The sequence below is a fragment of the Cucurbita maxima genome, unplaced genomic scaffold (genome assembly GCF_002738345.1).
Source record: "Cucurbita maxima cultivar Rimu unplaced genomic scaffold, Cmax_1.0 Cma_Scf00011, whole genome shotgun sequence".
In the NCBI taxonomy this organism is placed as follows: domain Eukaryota; kingdom Viridiplantae; phylum Streptophyta; class Magnoliopsida; order Cucurbitales; family Cucurbitaceae; genus Cucurbita; species Cucurbita maxima.
The window spans coordinates 268,559-285,692 of NW_019272027.1; the positions used below are offsets into that span (position 1 = coordinate 268,559).

At 32.9% G+C, this 17,134-nt stretch overlaps 3 protein-coding genes and 1 non-coding gene across 6 annotated transcripts; 1 reads left to right on the plus strand and 3 right to left on the minus strand.

Moving 5' to 3' along the window:
• The first annotated feature begins 377 nt into the window (after positions 1–377).
• LOC111486269 (PLASMODESMATA CALLOSE-BINDING PROTEIN 5-like) lies at positions 378–2,178 on the plus strand. 3 transcript variants are annotated; one of them, XR_002718835.1, is made up of 5 exons: positions 378–854; positions 961–988; positions 1,148–1,267; positions 1,671–1,781; positions 2,041–2,178. XR_002718835.1 is itself a non-coding variant. In XM_023133327.1 (4 exons), the coding sequence occupies exons 1-4, from the start codon at positions 515–517 to the stop codon at positions 2,054–2,056; spliced, it is 504 nt and encodes a 167-aa protein (XP_022989095.1). In that variant the 5' UTR covers positions 379–514; the 3' UTR covers positions 2,057–2,119. The 3 variants fall into 3 exon arrangements, 2 of the variants coding, with proteins under 2 accessions (XP_022989095.1, XP_022989094.1); XM_023133327.1 differs by lacking the exon at positions 1,671–1,781 and having other exon boundaries at positions 379–854; positions 2,041–2,119; XM_023133326.1 differs by lacking the exons at positions 1,671–1,781; positions 2,041–2,178 and having other exon boundaries at positions 379–854; positions 1,148–1,391.
• LOC111486268 (E3 ubiquitin-protein ligase ATL41-like) lies at positions 1,938–2,882 on the minus strand. Its single transcript, XM_023133325.1, has one exon. It carries the CDS (start codon positions 2,642–2,644, stop codon positions 1,976–1,978), a length of 669 nt encoding a protein of 222 aa, XP_022989093.1. The 5' UTR covers positions 2,645–2,882; the 3' UTR covers positions 1,938–1,975.
• Positions 2,883–4,845: 1,963 nt separating this feature from the next.
• Positions 4,846–4,976, minus strand: LOC111486775. The gene has a single exon (XR_002718955.1). It is a non-coding gene; the product is annotated as a U4 spliceosomal RNA (small nuclear RNA).
• A 687-nt stretch (positions 4,977–5,663) lies between these two features.
• Positions 5,664–6,889, minus strand: LOC111486387 (transcription factor TCP10-like). The gene is made up of 2 exons (XM_023133491.1): positions 6,760–6,889; positions 5,664–6,637 (listed from the first exon to the last, which is right to left on the minus strand). Exon 2 carries the CDS (start codon positions 6,573–6,575, stop codon positions 5,760–5,762), a length of 816 nt encoding a protein of 271 aa, XP_022989259.1. The 5' UTR covers positions 6,576–6,637; positions 6,760–6,889; the 3' UTR covers positions 5,664–5,759.
• Between the last annotated feature and the right edge of the window lie 10,245 nt (positions 6,890–17,134).

Genomic DNA, 17,134 nt, shown 5'->3' on the forward strand with positions numbered 1-17,134 from the left:
GCATAAGAAATCAATTATAGACTCTAATGTAATTAGATCCGCTCTTCATAGACAGACTTGGGATTTGCGGTCGCACAAAATGTACTTCTAAGTAATTGCTCCACAGATCCTATAGATAGATATGAGGCGATTTGGGAAGCTCAAAGCAAATCCATGAGGGCTTATGTTCAAATGAGAACATGTCATACCATTGTGGAGTATCATGAATTAATAGATTCGAGAAAATTCGAGAAAAAGATAACGAAACTAATTATGAATATCATGAATCAATAGATGAAATATGCTCCGTTCCCGGGTATTAAAAGGTAGTGTCGATGTGCAATAATTGAAAAATGGAACAATTTGGAATATGTGAGTTTTTGAATGATAATATGTCCATGGTAAACACTAAAAACATCTTCTTCTTCAAACCCTCTTTTCTCTTTGCATTTCTCCCATTACTGTAACGGTCACTTCCTCCGTTCCCTCTTAAACCCTCCATTTTCTCTCTCTCTAAAACGCCTCTCTCCTACCAATGCCGATCAATTTCGCTCTCTTCCTCCTCATTGTCCCGATTCTCTGCAGCGCGGCGGAGCCCCAGCATCCGTCGATCAAAGGCCAAGGCGGCGCGACGGAGCTCTGGTGCGTGGCCAAAAACAACGCCGACGACGCCTCTCTGCAATCCGCACTCGACTGGGCCTGCGGCGCTGGCGGAGCCGACTGTTCCCCAATCCAGCCCAGTGGCGCCTGCTACGACGCCTCCAATGTCCAGAACATGGCCTCCTTCGCCTTCAACGACTACTTCCTCAAACACGGCATGACTGACGACAGTTGCTTCTTCCAAAACTCCGCCGCTGTCACTTCCTTAAACCCTAGTCAGTTTCTTATCCCTCCCGATCTCTCAAATTCTCCACCGAATCTTTGTTTTTCTTTCCAGATCTGTAACTGAATCGCTCATTGATTTGATCATTCTTGTTTCAGGCTATGGAAATTGCAGATTCCCATCTAGGTAAAAACTTTCTCCATGATCTTTAAACATCCTGTTTCGATTTAGGGAACAATTAATGTCCGTAATCAAGAAATTAATCATCAACCGTCAACGAATCTACGACTTTTAAAGCCTTTTTTCCAGTTTTAAAGTGATTGATTTCTCTCATTTATGGCGCAGTTCGTTGAGAAATGGGAACTTTTCAAGCCAATCCACATCCGTAGGGCTGGGGCCAAGCGAAGACCTAAGCGGATCGGGTCGAAGATCGAGTCGGATATGGGTTTGGCCCATAGCAATCGGGTATTTGTTCTTTAAAATTATGTTTCTGATATAAAACTTAATCTAGTTTTGTTGTGTTTAATTAGATTGATTGTCATTTCTGATTGGTGAGTTTGTGTATTTATGTTTGAATTTTGTTTTTATTGAGCAAATATTGGTAAATTAGATGCCTTAAATTGATTAAAATTTTAAAAATTATTAGTTGAAATCTCGGGTTTAATAATACTCATGATTCTGAACATAAAAGTAAATATCAATTAGGGTTTAGGAGTGACCAAACAAGATAAACCAATCGATCAAACTGACGTCAATCAATTGATATATCCAAAGTTTAAGTCGAAAACACCAAAACCCTCATATTTTGATGAAAAGAGTTGTTGTTCGTATCATTTTTTTAAAGAAACGAGCATTTTGACTTTCTCAGGCTGTTGTTGCGTTTGCGACAACATTAATGTTGTAGAATCAACACGCTGAGAAAACTATCGTCGATCAATCAGTCGGCTGCCCGACATTACAAGAAATATTTTTTATAAAGGTACGTGACAGGCCAAAATAGACAATATTTGATAGCAACTTTGACAGTTACACAATTTTAGTCAAAAGCCACATGTATAGAGCTTGGATTTTTTTTTTTTTATGAAGTATATATATTTATCACTCATTTAAATATAATAAAATATTTGAAATAATTAAGAGAAAAATGTAATTAAGAAAGAAAAAATAATCTCTTTACATTGACATTTGCTGCCTCTCCAAGTCTTGAACGTCGTCGTTTCCATTTTCGCGAACACAAGGTTGAATTCTTCTTGAAGACCTTTCTCTACTTAGAATCCGTCCAAATGAACTCAATCGGGAGCTTGACCCACCGCCGCTCTCCGCCACCGGAGCCTCCCGGGGTTCCGGCCGAATCATCGGCGCCGCCTCCGTCCGGCAAATTGGACACGTGGAATGCAACCCAAACCATTTATCAATACATTCCAAATGGAAAGTATGTTTACAATTGGGTAAAACTCTCGCTTCCTCGCCGTTCTCGACGGCGCACAAACACACGGCGCACTCTACGGCAGCTGGGTTTTCCAATTGGTGTTTGAAAACGACGACTGGCAGAGACGCCATGACCAGGGGGTCGAGGCCGGAGTGCCGCGGCGGTGGCGGAAGGTCGCTGGAGACAACGAGGGCGAGGATTCCACGGCGGCGAAGAACGGCTTGGCGTCGGGCGTGACGACGGAGGGCGTAACGGGCGTAAATGTGAAGGGCAATGACCAAAAGAACGACAAGAGAAAGGGAAATGATGGCGCTGAGCATAATTCTGTTGTTTAAATTGTATGGGTGGTTTCGGTTAGAGCGGTGATCCACCCAAAAGGGGGAGTCGCCGGCGTCGAAGGAGGAGGCGGACATGGGGTCTGCCTCTGATTGTAGTGAGAGAAAGAAGAGAGAGAAGGAGAGGAAGAGAAATTAAAATGGGAATTTGCAGAAAAGAAAGGGAATATAATGGGGATTCGATGTTGGTGTTAAGTGTGAAAGAGAAATTAAAATGGAAATGAAAATTCTTGGAGAAGAAATAAGGGAACTGCCAAACATTGATCAAGACCTCTGTGTTTCCTTTTATTTTTCAATTAAGTTGACTGTTGAACGTTGACTTCTCTCACGTCTCATTTTTTAATAAATAAAATAAAAATTCTAAAACAATAATTAATGGGTGAAATTATAATTTTCAATTTTTTTGTGTATTATTATTTTAGGGTTAAATAGAAACTAATGGGTAAAAAAATAAATAAATAAAATAAGTAAAAAACCGTCACATGGAGTAGATTGCAAATAATAAAAAGAGGAGGGGTCGGAAAAGGAAAAAAAAAAAAAAAGAAAGTTGAAATTATTGCAATTATTGGAGAGTTTTGTTGTTGGTTGCTTCCCATTTCCCTTTAAAAAAACCAAGAAAGTCGAAACTCGGTTTACTTTGATTGTTCTGTTACGTATAAAATAAACAATGTTTATTTTCAATAAAATATTCAACTTTTAAATGTTAACAAATATTTTATATATTTAAATAAGAAATAAATAAAAAATTCAATGATTAAAAGAGATATATTTTATACCATAATAATATAAAACTTGTATTTTACGAAGATAATTAAATATTAAGGGTAAGTTATGATAAAGTTTTTTTTTTAAAAAATTTAATATTCAAAGACATTATTAAATTTTTTAATAGGTTATATCTAAAATATAATTGAGTGGTATTTTATAATTTAAAAATGTATGGAAGTCAAAGAAGGAGATTAATTTCATTTGTCCATTTGCGTTTAATTTTTAATTTTATTTATAAAACACGCCTTTGAAACTTAGCTATGGCTATGTTTAAAAAACATTAGCATAATTTGTAGGCTAAATATTCATTAATTTTTATTTTTATTTTTAAATTTAGTATATGATTTTCTTTTTTCAATTATACAAATTATTAATAGAAACCTATATAGAAACTAGTTGATAGATAATTTCAAAATAGAATCTATCGAAAATAGTAGCAATAAAAATAGAATTATATTTTATATTTTTAAATATGTGCTTAATAACCAATTTAGAAACTCAATTACAGTTAAAAAATTATTAATATATATATATATTATAATATATTTATAGACCATATAATTAGTTATAGTTGCAACTAATTATTACCTTAAATATAAATTATTATTTGATGAAACTTTAATCTTCCACGTTCATACAATTATACTTGTACTTAAAAGCTCTAATCATATTCGCCAGAATAAAAATATATATATATAATGAAATTTTAAAATAATTAATAACTAATTGGACAAAAAAAACGAAATCAACTAAATAAAAGTGACAAGATTTGTGGAAAGAAATTAAAATAAAATTACAAAAAAAAATTAATTAAAAAAGGAAGAAAAAATTAAATGAAATTAAAAAGACATAACAACTAAAATTTGGACTAAAGAAACAAAAAAAAATGTAAATTACAAAATTGAGCTTAACGAGGAAGGAGGAGGGTTTTTTAAGTTTGAATTTTATTCCAAATGGCCCATTCTTTTATGTAATATTTAAATATTAGAAATCCTATAAATAATAAATAGGGAATCCGTTTCTTTCCCTTTCTTCTTCTTTACATTAATATTTCATTAATTTCAGGGTTGGGGAATTTCTGGGATGACTTACCATTTACCATTTTCCGTTTGACCGTAGATAATAATTATTATTATTATTTTTAAAACTCAATTAAATAAAAATAAAATAAAATTTTAAAATAGTTAAATGTTAATGAAAAATATCATAATTAGATAGTTAATTATTCATAATTTTTTTTTCTTTGTTTAAATAGTTAACTTCCTACCAAAAAGATTTATTAATACTAAATTACAAGGTCAATTTTTAAACTCACCCAAATTATAACATTTACAAAAAGAAACTAAGTTGAAAGTCAAATTCATAAAGTTCTTGTCAAACATACTTAATCAAAGTAATTAAATGTAAGAAGAAACTGAATTCCAATAACGTATAATTTTAAAATTTGACAAATAGAATTTATAAACAAGAAAAAATACTCGTGAAAAAAATAAAGAGTTTTAATATTGTAGGGCTTTACCCCAAAGGGAGCCCTTTCAGAGAACCCAGGCCTACGAGGGGGTTTGGAAGTAGTTCTCAACCAGCAATTGACGCGCCTCGGTTAGACCATCACTAGCTGCGTCATTGCCCCAAGCGCAAAGATGAGATTCTGGTGAACCTTCCACTCGCCTTTTATATCCATCCGCGTCAGTCCACCTTCAAATTCTTTTCGATGTGGGACAAAAATCTAAACCCCAATGAGAACGCACCTCTAACCTAAAATCCTTTCATACTCTGTTCCTTAAAATTCTTGAAAATTTTGAGCTTTTTTAGGTTCAAATTTTGTGCGATCTAATAGAGTTTTACCAAATGTTATTGGTCTCAAATTTAATATTTTTTAATTTTGTTCTTTTTATATAAATACAAATGTAACAACGTAGGCGAAGTTTCAACTTTGTCGATGTAGACATGAACTTAATTTTCAAATATTGAAAAATTATCTCTCTAAATTTCTTTCACGTCAAAGGAAGAAAGAGTGGAAAGCCAAAGGAAGAAAGAGTGGAAAGCCAAGGCTCAATGTTTCACCTAATTGTGAAAGAGGAAAATAGTTGGAATCTTCTAGCTCCGTCGCTTTTTCTTGCAATTTTTAAGCCATCTATCGTCTCGTCACACTTAAAAATGGTTATTTTTTTTAAAGTTAAGAGTTTTACAAACGATTTTGATGATAATTTTTATAATTTATTCAAATTTGAGGACTAAAATATAAAATTTTAAATATTGAATGTCAAAGGAGTGAAAAGGGAAAATATAAACAATAATTAATTATAACCATTTCAATAAAAAAAAACAAACGAAAAAATATAAATCAATAAATAATTTAAAAATTCGAATTTTATTACATTATCCATAATCCTTTTAGTAAATTGAAATTGGAATAAAATCAAATCTACCGGTGATAATTCGGAGACGACGAATGACTCCCCGAAACGACGCCGTCTTCCACACCTTCACCTCGAATCCGTGACGGCGTACAGAACTCCGACGGGCCCTCGAATCGGCCGCCGTGCCCCGCCGACTGACGAATCTGATTGCTCCAACCATGCATCGGAACCTGGGAAAACGCCGCCGTCGAATTTTGCTCCATCAATGGTTGCTGCAGCCACAGCCCGGCGTCGCCTCCTTCGTACCCTGCCGGAATCGAATCACCGATGAGCCGTTGGTAATTTCCCGGCGAAGAGTTTGCATTTTGCTCCGACGGAATTAAGCGTGAATCGTGAAAATTATGGAGAGATAGGGCGAGATCTCGAGGTGGGTCAGTGGGTGTCAGAATCAAATCCACCGGATAGCCCTGGAAATTGATGGAAGTGGTGGCAGAGGTCGTCGGAAAGAATGGTTCAAGCGACGGAGCAAAGTGTCCGACGGCGGATTGTAACTCAGTGGACTCTGTTTCCCTTTCCCCTGTTTTCCGATTTGGGTCAGCGAAGCCATGGGCTATAGGGGAATAAGGAGGAAGCTCTCGAAGCTTGTCAATGGCAAATTTCGCCTTCTTGATTAGCCAATCGACGGCTTTACTGGGCCGATCATAACCCAACTGGTCTTGCACGTCGTAGAATCGGATGGCGGTGTGAGCCGACAATCTCACCCGGCGGTCGCGAGGGCCTTTGGCGGTGAAGACCTTGCTATGGCGGTCTTTCCGGGCGGTGGAGCGGATGATATGGCCACCTTGGACCGGAACAATCTCGGCGGCGGCACTGGTTTTCATTTTCCGGAGGAATTTTAATGGTGGGTGTGCTGTGAATTGTGATTCTTCTTATCTTTTGATTGCTGAAAAAGATTGAAACATCAGAATCAAGGAGGGACCAGTGGTAGAATTGGAGGAATTAAATGCGGAAGTTTGTGAAGATGAAAGGGAAGAATCATAGCTTGTAATTAGTGGAGCTTAGAACCTGTGACTGACACAGACATGGCTGACCCTTTTCTACTCCAAAAGTTAATGCCATGCTTACAACAAAATTATTGGATACCAGCTCCACGTAGATTCCAAATTTGGTCAAGTTGTTCTATTTCACCTATCTACTCGGTTCAGCTCCAATTGGACATATTGCTTGAATACACGACTATCAACCATAGCATATTGAGCACCTTGAGCTTGTTTAGCTATCTTATCTACAACCATTTTTATAAATTTCTCTATTCATTTTCCACGAACCCACCGACAAAATCTCATTGGTTTCTTCAAATTCCTCGAACAATTCTTCAGTTGGCTGATCATTTTACTCGGTCGCTCTTGACTACCTAGTGTAAACGTTTTAAAACTTCTTTTTGAATATAAATTTTTTAAGACGTTGAATGAAAAAGTTGATATGATAAATGATCATCGTTCTTTTATTCTTAATTTAGGTAAGCATCTTCATCAGTATCATTTTATTCCACGTCATTATCACGTATTTTTCATGTAACATTCAAACGAGTTTGTATTCCAAAAGGATATCCGTATATAAAAGTTAAAAAGAATAATATTACAAAAGAATAAAATTATTTTGAAACTAATTAATATAATTTAATCTTTAAATTTTATTGGCCTAGTTTGTGGCTATGAATGTAGTGATTGTGAGATGATGTGGCGGCTTCTCATCCAATCTACATCAAATTCAATTTTTGTAAGTTTGCTCCATTTTCTCTCGAAAAAAAAAAACAATTTAAATTAATTATAAATATACGTTTGTGTTTTATCTATTAATATAATTAATATATTTTAAATTATTATCCAATGCCGATAGGCGAACCCGACCTAGGTGGATATGTACGGTTTCGACCAAGATCAAAGCCACTCAATTGCGATACAAGTATTGTAATATCTCTTCTTACCTACCTGTTTTCAATGCAATTGACTTTTACGATACTTAATTTCAACTTGTTATCAACGATTTTTTTTTACCATGTTTTCTAAAACATTTTCTCTCAAAACATAACTCGAGACTCGACCATACGTCAAAATTGATCGCAACGTCTGATTTTTACATGGCTAGCTTGTTTGCTAGACAATACCACACACTGCACAAATGCTAGTCAGGTGCCTAGAAAGTGCAATTCTGACCCGTCATATCACTTTTCTTAAAACAAACAAAAAAATCATTTTAATCAAGAATTCAATTTTTTTTTTTATTGGGTCAACCTCACCAACTCGAAAATAAAGTTTATAACTCACTCGAACCTTACTATACGTTTAACACTGTAATGAAAATTAAGAATATTTGACATTTATAAAAAATATCAGTGATATACATTATGACTCGCGAATATTTAAGTTTTAGGAGCTTTACTTATTAATTTAATATATATAAAATTTCTAAATAATAATAAAAAAAATCAACCACGAAAATGATTTCGGGAGGCAACGCGCGAAAAAATTGATGCTGACGTGGCGAATTCCAATTGGATATATGTAAAAAATTTTGGATTTGGCTCCAAAAACCAAAAAATCGCGGGTTTGAAAAACAAAATCTCCCTCTCCGGTCTTCCCTTCCCCCTTTTTTCCGACCAAAAAATTTTCATTTTCACTCCCAATTCACCAAAATTTCAGATCCAAAACCCAAAATGATTTCCATTCCAATTCCCACCAAAACCTCCAACATTATAACCCCACATTCCCTTCTCCTCCTCCACCACCACCACCACCACCACCACTTCAAGTCTCAATCTCTCTCAATCCTTCATCGTCTTCAATGGAGTTCGCCGCCGTCCGATTCCCCTCCGGCAAGGAGAACCTCCCGCCGCTTTCCCAGAAGCAGTTCCCCCCAAATCCAAAGAAACCCATCACCAGAAAAAGAAGATTGAATCGAAAGCCACTCGCTGATATAACCAATTCCTTTGAAACCTCTGTTCGATTTAGCTTCGTTCAAGATCATTCCAGCTCTGTTGAATCTGTTTGTTTACAGCTTAATTCCAAGAAGAGGAAGGCTGCTGATGAAATTTGTTCTGGAACTGCTAAATCGCTCAGAATGGGATTTAGATAACTTTTTGAATTTGTTTGCTCTTTTTCAATTCTCTTATAGAAATTCATCCCCTCGTTGATTTCTGTTCTTCCCCAGATTATAGAATTTACACCAATTTTGATCTGATTTTGCCTTCTCCTATTCAATTTCTTGGAATTAGAATCGTTTTTTATGCATAATTTGTGTTCTTGGCATTATTAGATTCTGTGATGTCTTATATTAGTTGTAGAGTAGAACAAAACATTCTTGGTAACGGTGTGGAAATCTTTCCTATTTGACAGCATTTTAAAGTCTAGAAAGGAAGCTCGAAAAATAGCTCAAAGAAAAATTTATCTGTTATTAATGGGTTTGAGTCCATATAAATTCAAAGGATAAAATTTGTTAGGAATTGAGAGAAAAATCTCTCATTCTATTGAAAATAAAATGGACTATTATACCGACTAAATCATTAAATAAGTAAATTAATTATATTTTTTAATATATTAATAATAAAATGTGTCTAATATTCATTTCATCGCTAGAAGATATTGTTTGCTTTGGTTCTTTAGATATCTCCGTCAGCCTCACGGTTTCAAAACGAGTCTATTAGAGAGAGGTTTCTAAACTCCAACCAATATGAGATTTCACATTCCACCCCTTTAGGGGCCAGCGCCCTCGCTGACACACCGCTCAGTGTCTGCCTCTTCTGATACTAATTGTAACAATCAAAATTCATTGCTAGAAGATATTGTCTGTTTTGATCAATTACGTATTGCCGTCAGCCTCACGGTTGTAAAAGTTAGATATTCAAATTTTCACATATTAACAGAAAAATAAAAATAAAAAATGAAAAACTTTACATAAAGGGCTTTAAATTATATTCAAATCCGTCTCCACTTATCAGTTAAATACAAATAAATTACATAAAAAAAAAATTGTAGTGTGAATATTTTAAAGAGAGCTTACTAACCCATTAGTCACCTTGTCATTAATTAACCAAATATAGTACACAATAGGAGGCTAGCTTTTTGCCTTTTCTACTCACTACTTTGTATACCGACCATCTTTTTCTAGCTGATGTATAACTTTAGTTATAATTTCAACGATCGTCCTATAGAGTTATAGGTCTCTAATAGTCTCCCGTTCATCCACTCTCAATAATAATCCTTTCACGAGCTTGCTATTTGTCATAGGTTAACTCGTACACGTCGTCGCGTGTCATGTTAGCCACTACTTATTGAACTGGGTTTAACTATCTTCTCTTCATTTCTTTACCGACACTGGAGGCTTCTATCCATACCGCTACCTTGGAAGCTTAGTTAGATCTTGATAAGAACTAAGCTAAAAAAAGCTTTTGGATGTACGTCATGTATATAATATAGTAGTTGATGGTTGATAAGTGGAGTCTGATGAAAAAAGTGGGAAAACCCCCCAAACACATTTGTTTATATAGTTTTATATGATTGTGACCTTTCACATAGTCGTAGGGAACTCTTTGGAGCCAATTTGAGAAAATGGGTCCTCTTTTAGGTCTCTCTCCTACGTCATTAGGGTATACAATTCTTAGAAGCCTTTATATATTTTCTCTTTTAACACATGAACTATTTCGACTCTCGAGTTTGAGAAATAGTCTATAAAAAAATAATAAAAAAGACGGCTAATATAGAGAAAATGCTAAATAAAGATTATATTTTTTTTTCTGAAAAGTTAACGGTCAACTAGTTCGATGGGTCAATTATGAACTTTATTAGAAGTTCAAGGACTTGACTTATAAATTTTAAAACTACGAGGACTAAAATGAAATAAAATCTCTGTGATATATATTTTAACTATCGACTTATTTTGAAGAATAATTTTAATAAACGCGGTCACTTTTACGTAACAATTATAATAATAAAAAGGTGGGCGATTTTATGGGTATATAAAGGAGGAGAAGGGTTCCAATTTCCAGGGAGTTGAGGATAATTGATTGTCTTATTTGTTTTAAACTTTAATTTTTTTTTGGAGATTTTAAGGTTTTGAATTTTATTTTGTGGGAAAGGAATTATGGGAACTACAAGAAAGTCGTTATGGGGGTGGTTTTGTATTATGTTGATTCTTCTGTCTTTTGCAGCTCTGTCGGAATCTCGGATTCTGGTGGTTAAAAAAGAGAGTCTCACGGCGTTCCGACAGCGGCTGATTCAGGTGAACGGTGGAGCTCCTCCCAAAGTGGTCGCCGGGAAATATTATTCGTCGTCAAAACGGTATATCCCCGGCGGACCCGATGCCAAACACCATTAAAGATCATATGTTGCATGATGAAATTACAGTGCTCCCGCCGATCCGGCGGCGGTTTTTTTTCATGCAGAAATGGCAGAGACTGATCGTTATTGCCGTTTTTAGTTAATTCGGTTGCTGCTCTATTTTCGTGTTACTTTTGTGTGTTTCTAATGAATTTTGAGTTATTTTCTAAGGGCCGAAATTATATTTTTTATTTCGTTTGTCAAACATTTACTTTTAATTAGAAATGATTTATTTTTTTAAAATTAAATATTTTATTAGATAACATATACAAATACAATTTACTTATATTCTTCTAAAAAACAATAATATTAAAATAATCAAAATAATATTAATAACTTTTAGTTGCTTATTTTAACCCTAAACAAATTCTAATTAAGTAATTCAAATTTAATAGTGAGTATTGTTATTTTAATTAAATTTAATTACAATATTAATGTTATTTTTGGGATTTTTTAATATCGAAATTAATGTCTCTTGGAATAATTAAGGAAAGAGGGCAAGTTGTGAATTTATGTGGCTAATCGTTTGAAGGAATCTGGATTTTTAAAACGGCATTATTATATTAAAAAAATCACCACAAAAACATTAAAAGATACAAAACCCATGTGGATATCCTATTCATTTTGTCTGTGAGAAAAAGAAAGAGTTCACGACATAAACCTTGCACAATCTTTGTCTTGTCGTGCCACCACCTTTTTCTTTAATCTCTCCCCCTTTTTTCATAATACAAAATCCAACCGCTAATAGTTTTCGAGCTAGATGCTTTTAATAGTATGGTATTGTCTACTTTAAATATATTTTTATGTTTTAATTCTATCGAAAAACGCTTCATACTCATCTCTGTATGTTACTCTGGAAGATACCGAGCAATAACTTGTATTGATTAGATAAATGGGAAGATTAGGATAAAACTAAGAGAACAGAGGCCACGAGAACTTTTATTCAACTTAACATATGATATGGATCATAAATGTGTCTCAAACTTAGTTGCATTGGTAGAATCTTTACATATCGAATAAAAGAAGCGATGAGTTAGATGTTGTAAGATAAATAACATTTTATGTTTTGATTTCTATCGAAAACACTCCATACACACCACCATATGCTTACTTTGGAAGATACCGAGCAATATCTTGCATCGGTTAGATAAAGAGGAAGAACAGGTCTGCTAGCGATGGACATGAGCGGTTACAAAATGGATTAGAGTCGTATATCAAACTTAGTTAGATCGGTAGGATCTTCACTATCGAACAATAGAAATGATGAATTAGATGTTTTGAGATAAATAAGAACATCCGAGACCTCAACATTATTGAAATCATACCGAATAATTTCATAAGACGATAATCTTTTTCTTTTTTAGATATTCCAAACAAGTCAAGCTTGTGCCATTATGATTTGTTCCTCCAAAAAATCAAAAGGGAAGCCCTAATGACAAAATTTCTGACTCACCCTTTACATTACTCCCCCACTACCCTTTCTCATCATCCCCAAAAATTTAAATCCCCCCCAAAAAAAAAAAAAAAAAAAAAAAAAAAAAAAAAAAAAAAAAAAAAAAAAAAAAAAAAAAAAAAAAAAAAAAAAAAAAAAAAAAAAAAAAAAAAAAAAAAAAACCCTTTGATTGTTCTATAAATTCAACCTCAAAAATCCCACATTTTACACAAATCATCGAATACCCACTTCACGTGCAACTTTTCCCATCATATTTCCAATGGCCAATCTTCGTTTCAGCTCAAAACTTGCTCCATTCATGGCTGTCCTTTTCATAGGGATGCTTCTCGTCACTGTCGCCGGTCGCCATGCAACGCCGCCGTGGACGACGGAGGAGGTCACAGAGAGCAGCAACAGCATTATGATAATGCGTAAATTTGGTTATAGCAAAACCCAAATGGAGCATTTGAGAAGACTCTCTTCTTCCACTGAAAGATACACTCCTGGAGGACCTGATTCTCAACATCATTCTCATCCTCCTCGTCTACTGTAGGTTTCTCTTGTGTTGTGTTGTGTTGTGTTCTGTTCTGTTCTTTCTGTTTTGTGTGTGTGTGTTTTTTTTTAAGTTGAAGGACAGTCTCCTTATGAAACTTCGGATGTTTTCTGTTTCATCTTTGTTTTGTTGTAATGATAAGTGTTTTCGCTTGGAAAAAAACCCGACTTTTGTTGTTAGCTCGGTTGTCAAGGCTCAACTATCGACATTTTTATTGGTTTTGACTCTCGGTTGAAGCACATCGAAATGAATAACTGATGCAGGATGAAACCCTCACCGAACACACTTTGCACTAAAATACCTTAATCACAATGCTTGAACGTACAACTTATGGGTATTTAAAGAAGAAAGAAAAATACTAACAATTATTCTTCTAGATTCACGAGTGATGAATCATGGGTTAATAATGCACTTATAATATGACATATAATTATTTCTAACGGTTTATTACCATTTCAATGCATAACTGTAATATCCAATCCATCGCGAGCATTTATTATTCTGTTTGGGCATGATTCCAACCTGATGCTTAATGTTCGAATTTGTAATAGTCTTTAAGTCCACTGCTAGCAGATATCTCTTTGGGCATGGTTCCAACTAGATAGTTAATGTTTGAATTTGTAATAGCTCAAGCCCACTGCCAACATATATGGTTCTCTCTAGGCTTTTCTTTCTACGTTTTCCCTTAAAGTTTTAAAAGGTGGTTGTTAGGGAGAGGTTTCCACACCTCCATAAGAAATGCTTCGTTCTCTTGTCCAACCGAGGTGAGATCTCATAATCTATCCCTTAGGGGCCCAGCATCCTTGCTGACACACCATCCCGTGTTTTGACTTTGATACCATTTGTAACAACTCAAGCTCACTTCTAGTAGATATTGTCGTTTTTTGTGTTTTCTCTCCTTCAAGGTTTTAAAACATATTTGTTAGGGATAGATTTCCACACCCTTATAAGGAATGCTTCGTTCCCCTCTCTGACTAAAGTGGAATCTCACATCATTTGAATCAGTCGAACTTATCGACTCGCAATTCTTCATTCCAACAATAAACATATTTTTAGAAATTTCATTCTCAAACCTCGAGTAAAAAGAGAGATAACAGTGTTTTAACGGTTGAACTATATCTTCATATTAACATAAGTGATATTAGTATAAAAAACGTATCAAAGAGCTTACCTCGATGAATTTGGTATATATAATTAACGGATCAAAAATTAATAAAAATGGATGGTACATTTGAAATATAAAAAAAAAAAAATAATAATAAACATAAAAACATGACTTTATTATATAATTAAATGCATCAAATCTTTGTTGAAAAATGAAAGGGTATTTGGAAGCCGCTTTAACAGATCGTGATTTAGTGCTTCATAGCCATAAGGTTTATTTCGATCCGCTAATTACTTTAATTAATTTAATTTTAGATACATATCCTATGCTTAGTGGTTCATAATTTAAATTAAAATTCTTAAATGTCCTCAAGAAAAAAAAAAAAATATATATATATATATTAAATTGTTATGATTTAGCTATAATAACTAAAATAAATATACTGTCAATATATACATTATAATTTTTAATTTTTAAATAACTATTTATAAATTTATTTCTTATTTAATTTAAATTACTATAATTAATTTTGAAAATAATTTGGCATCCATTATTTCATTAAAAAAAAAAACGGTTGTATTCATCATTGAGATCTTGACCAATATCGACATCTTGGCATCATTTAGCGACGCCATTATTGATTAAATGGACTCGGGATTAATTTAATATTTTTTTTACCTCTCTATATTAAAATTACAATTTAATTCCTCACTAGAAAAAATAGTCAAAATACTAATTTTTAAAATTAAAAAGTCAACTGAAAATAATCTCCCACTTTCACTTGTCTTGTAATTACCTTTTAAAAACATTTTTCTTTACATTATTTTAGTCAAATTTTACAAAAAGAAGGAAGCATTTATAAAAGCAATCAACCAAATTAATTTTAAAAAATTATAATAAAATATAGTTGTGGATAATATTGAATCATCTGAATTCAACCTAATTGAAATATTATTATGTTTTTTTTAATATGTTAAAAAAAAAATCTTAGCTAAGTGACAAAATTATAATGATTTTTTCATATCATATGATAATTTAATACATTTGAGTGGTCTAAAGCTTCCATTTTGAAGTCAATTGGTCGTTAATTCCCACCTAAAATAGTAATTGGATGAATAAAAAGCTTACCCACTTTAATTTAGGTTACCCAATTAATATAATTTTTAATTCCATTTACCATGAATAAATGGAATTTCATCTTATAATTTATATTATATTATAAGGGTAAATGAGGGAAAGCAAAAAGTTTTATTCTTTTTGTAGCATCCAAACAAAAGAGGGTCTTGTCCCATTTGTAATTCTAAGATAATGTTTTTCATAGGATATCCATTAAAGATTTCAAAGTATTCTCGTCTATCACGATGTTCATATCTACATGGTTTTACAAGCTCGATGTCCTTGACGGTTATCATTTTTCTCCACTTCTAATGAATTGTTACTTAAAATCCTAACGAGCCCAAGCACTCCTTAACGTTTTTAGTGCATTGGACTCAGGAATCCGACCACTCCTAAAAGCAAATTATAAAACACATGTCTAGTGTTAATAGACTCGAGATCCTGACTTATTCGAACAATCCAATTTAATTGGGTTAGATTCTTTTTCTTAAGTGTGGGTTGAGTTGAAATTTTTAAAAATCGAAAAATTTAGGCAAATTCTGTTGTACTTTTAAGATTATTACGAAAATTAAGAATATTTTACATTTGGAACATAATGGTTGGTATATGGTGGCCAAAAATCAATCTACCAATGTTGTTTAATGATTTTTTTGTTGTTTTTTTTTTAAAAGTTTATAATATAGATTCTTTTTCCAAAAGCATTAGATACAATAATATCAATAAATTAAAATAAAGGATGATTTAGCATATGGTTTTGTCTCTTTGTCCCTTTTAAGTAATAAAAGATCTAAATGGTTAGGCTTGACCTAATAAAGATTACTAATTATTAATTCTGTACGGAAAAACTTCGGTGCTTTTAAGGACCCATTTATAAATATATTATTTATTGTCTATTAACTAAAATAATATTGTAATTTTATTATATATTACAAGAAAAATACCCTTTTTCATCCATACGTATATGGTCTCTAAGTTTCAAATGGTTACATTTTTGCTCGTGAATATTGAATTAAGTTTTTATCTAAGTCGCTAAGTTTCGAAGGTAAAGGTATATATTTTGAAAGTTTGTACCCATCATTGCCTATATTATTTTTACTTAACTAAAGGGACAAATATGTAAATTCAAAGCTATTTTGGACTTTAATTGGCTCGACCCTTCATAAACTATGAAATTTTTTTATTTTCACAATAAACCGGAAAAAACCCGGATTTTTTAATTTAAGACCCGGCCCAATGGTTGTCCAAAATGGATTGGATTATTAAGATGGGCCAATTTTGTAATACAAAAATGGAACCCCCACGGCCCAACTAACCCATTATATTCAAAATAAGGTCAAATGACCATCTTATCGATTAGAGATCTGTGGTAAAAATCAAGTAGTGGACCAAATTTTGAATTTTAGTCGGGCAGCAAGGGTATTTGTGTAATATCATATTTCGACATTTTTTTTGAAAAAATAAATTTATGAGTAGCTTTTTAATTCCTAAAGTCTTATAGGTTCGGTATAATCTATCTTAAATTTTAGACAATTTCTAAATTGGGACATAATTATCCGAGAATTTCTAAATTGTGACATAATTATCCGAGATGCATAAATTAATCAACACCAAATTCAAATAAGGTAAATTTTGTAGCTATGCTTATACGATTAAAAAAATGTTAAAAAAATCAATAATAATTATTTATAGTAAAGTTTAATATAAAATAAGGTAACTTAGCCATAATTTAAATACTTCTAAATTTTTTAAACCTCTATTTAATTTAAGGTAACTTACCTTATTTTACCTTCAAATTTAAAAATTTTAATTTTGAAACTTTTAATTTTTGTTCTAAAAAAAAAAAAAAAAAAAAAAAAAAA

Coding starts and splice junctions, on each gene's coding strand:
- LOC111486269 (XM_023133326.1), top strand. CDS start 515: ATGCCGATCAATTTCGCTCTCTTCCTCCTCATTGTCCCGATTCTCTGC. Junction 855..960: donor TGTCACTTCCTTAAACCCTA/GTCAGTTTCTTA, acceptor TTCTTGTTTCAG/GCTATGGAAATTGCAGATTC. Junction 989..1,147: donor AATTGCAGATTCCCATCTAG/GTAAAAACTTTC, acceptor TTTATGGCGCAG/TTCGTTGAGAAATGGGAACT.
- LOC111486268 (XM_023133325.1), bottom strand. CDS start 2,644: ATGTCCGCCTCCTCCTTCGACGCCGGCGACTCCCCCTTTTGGGTGGAT.
- LOC111486387 (XM_023133491.1), bottom strand. CDS start 6,575: ATGAAAACCAGTGCCGCCGCCGAGATTGTTCCGGTCCAAGGTGGCCAT.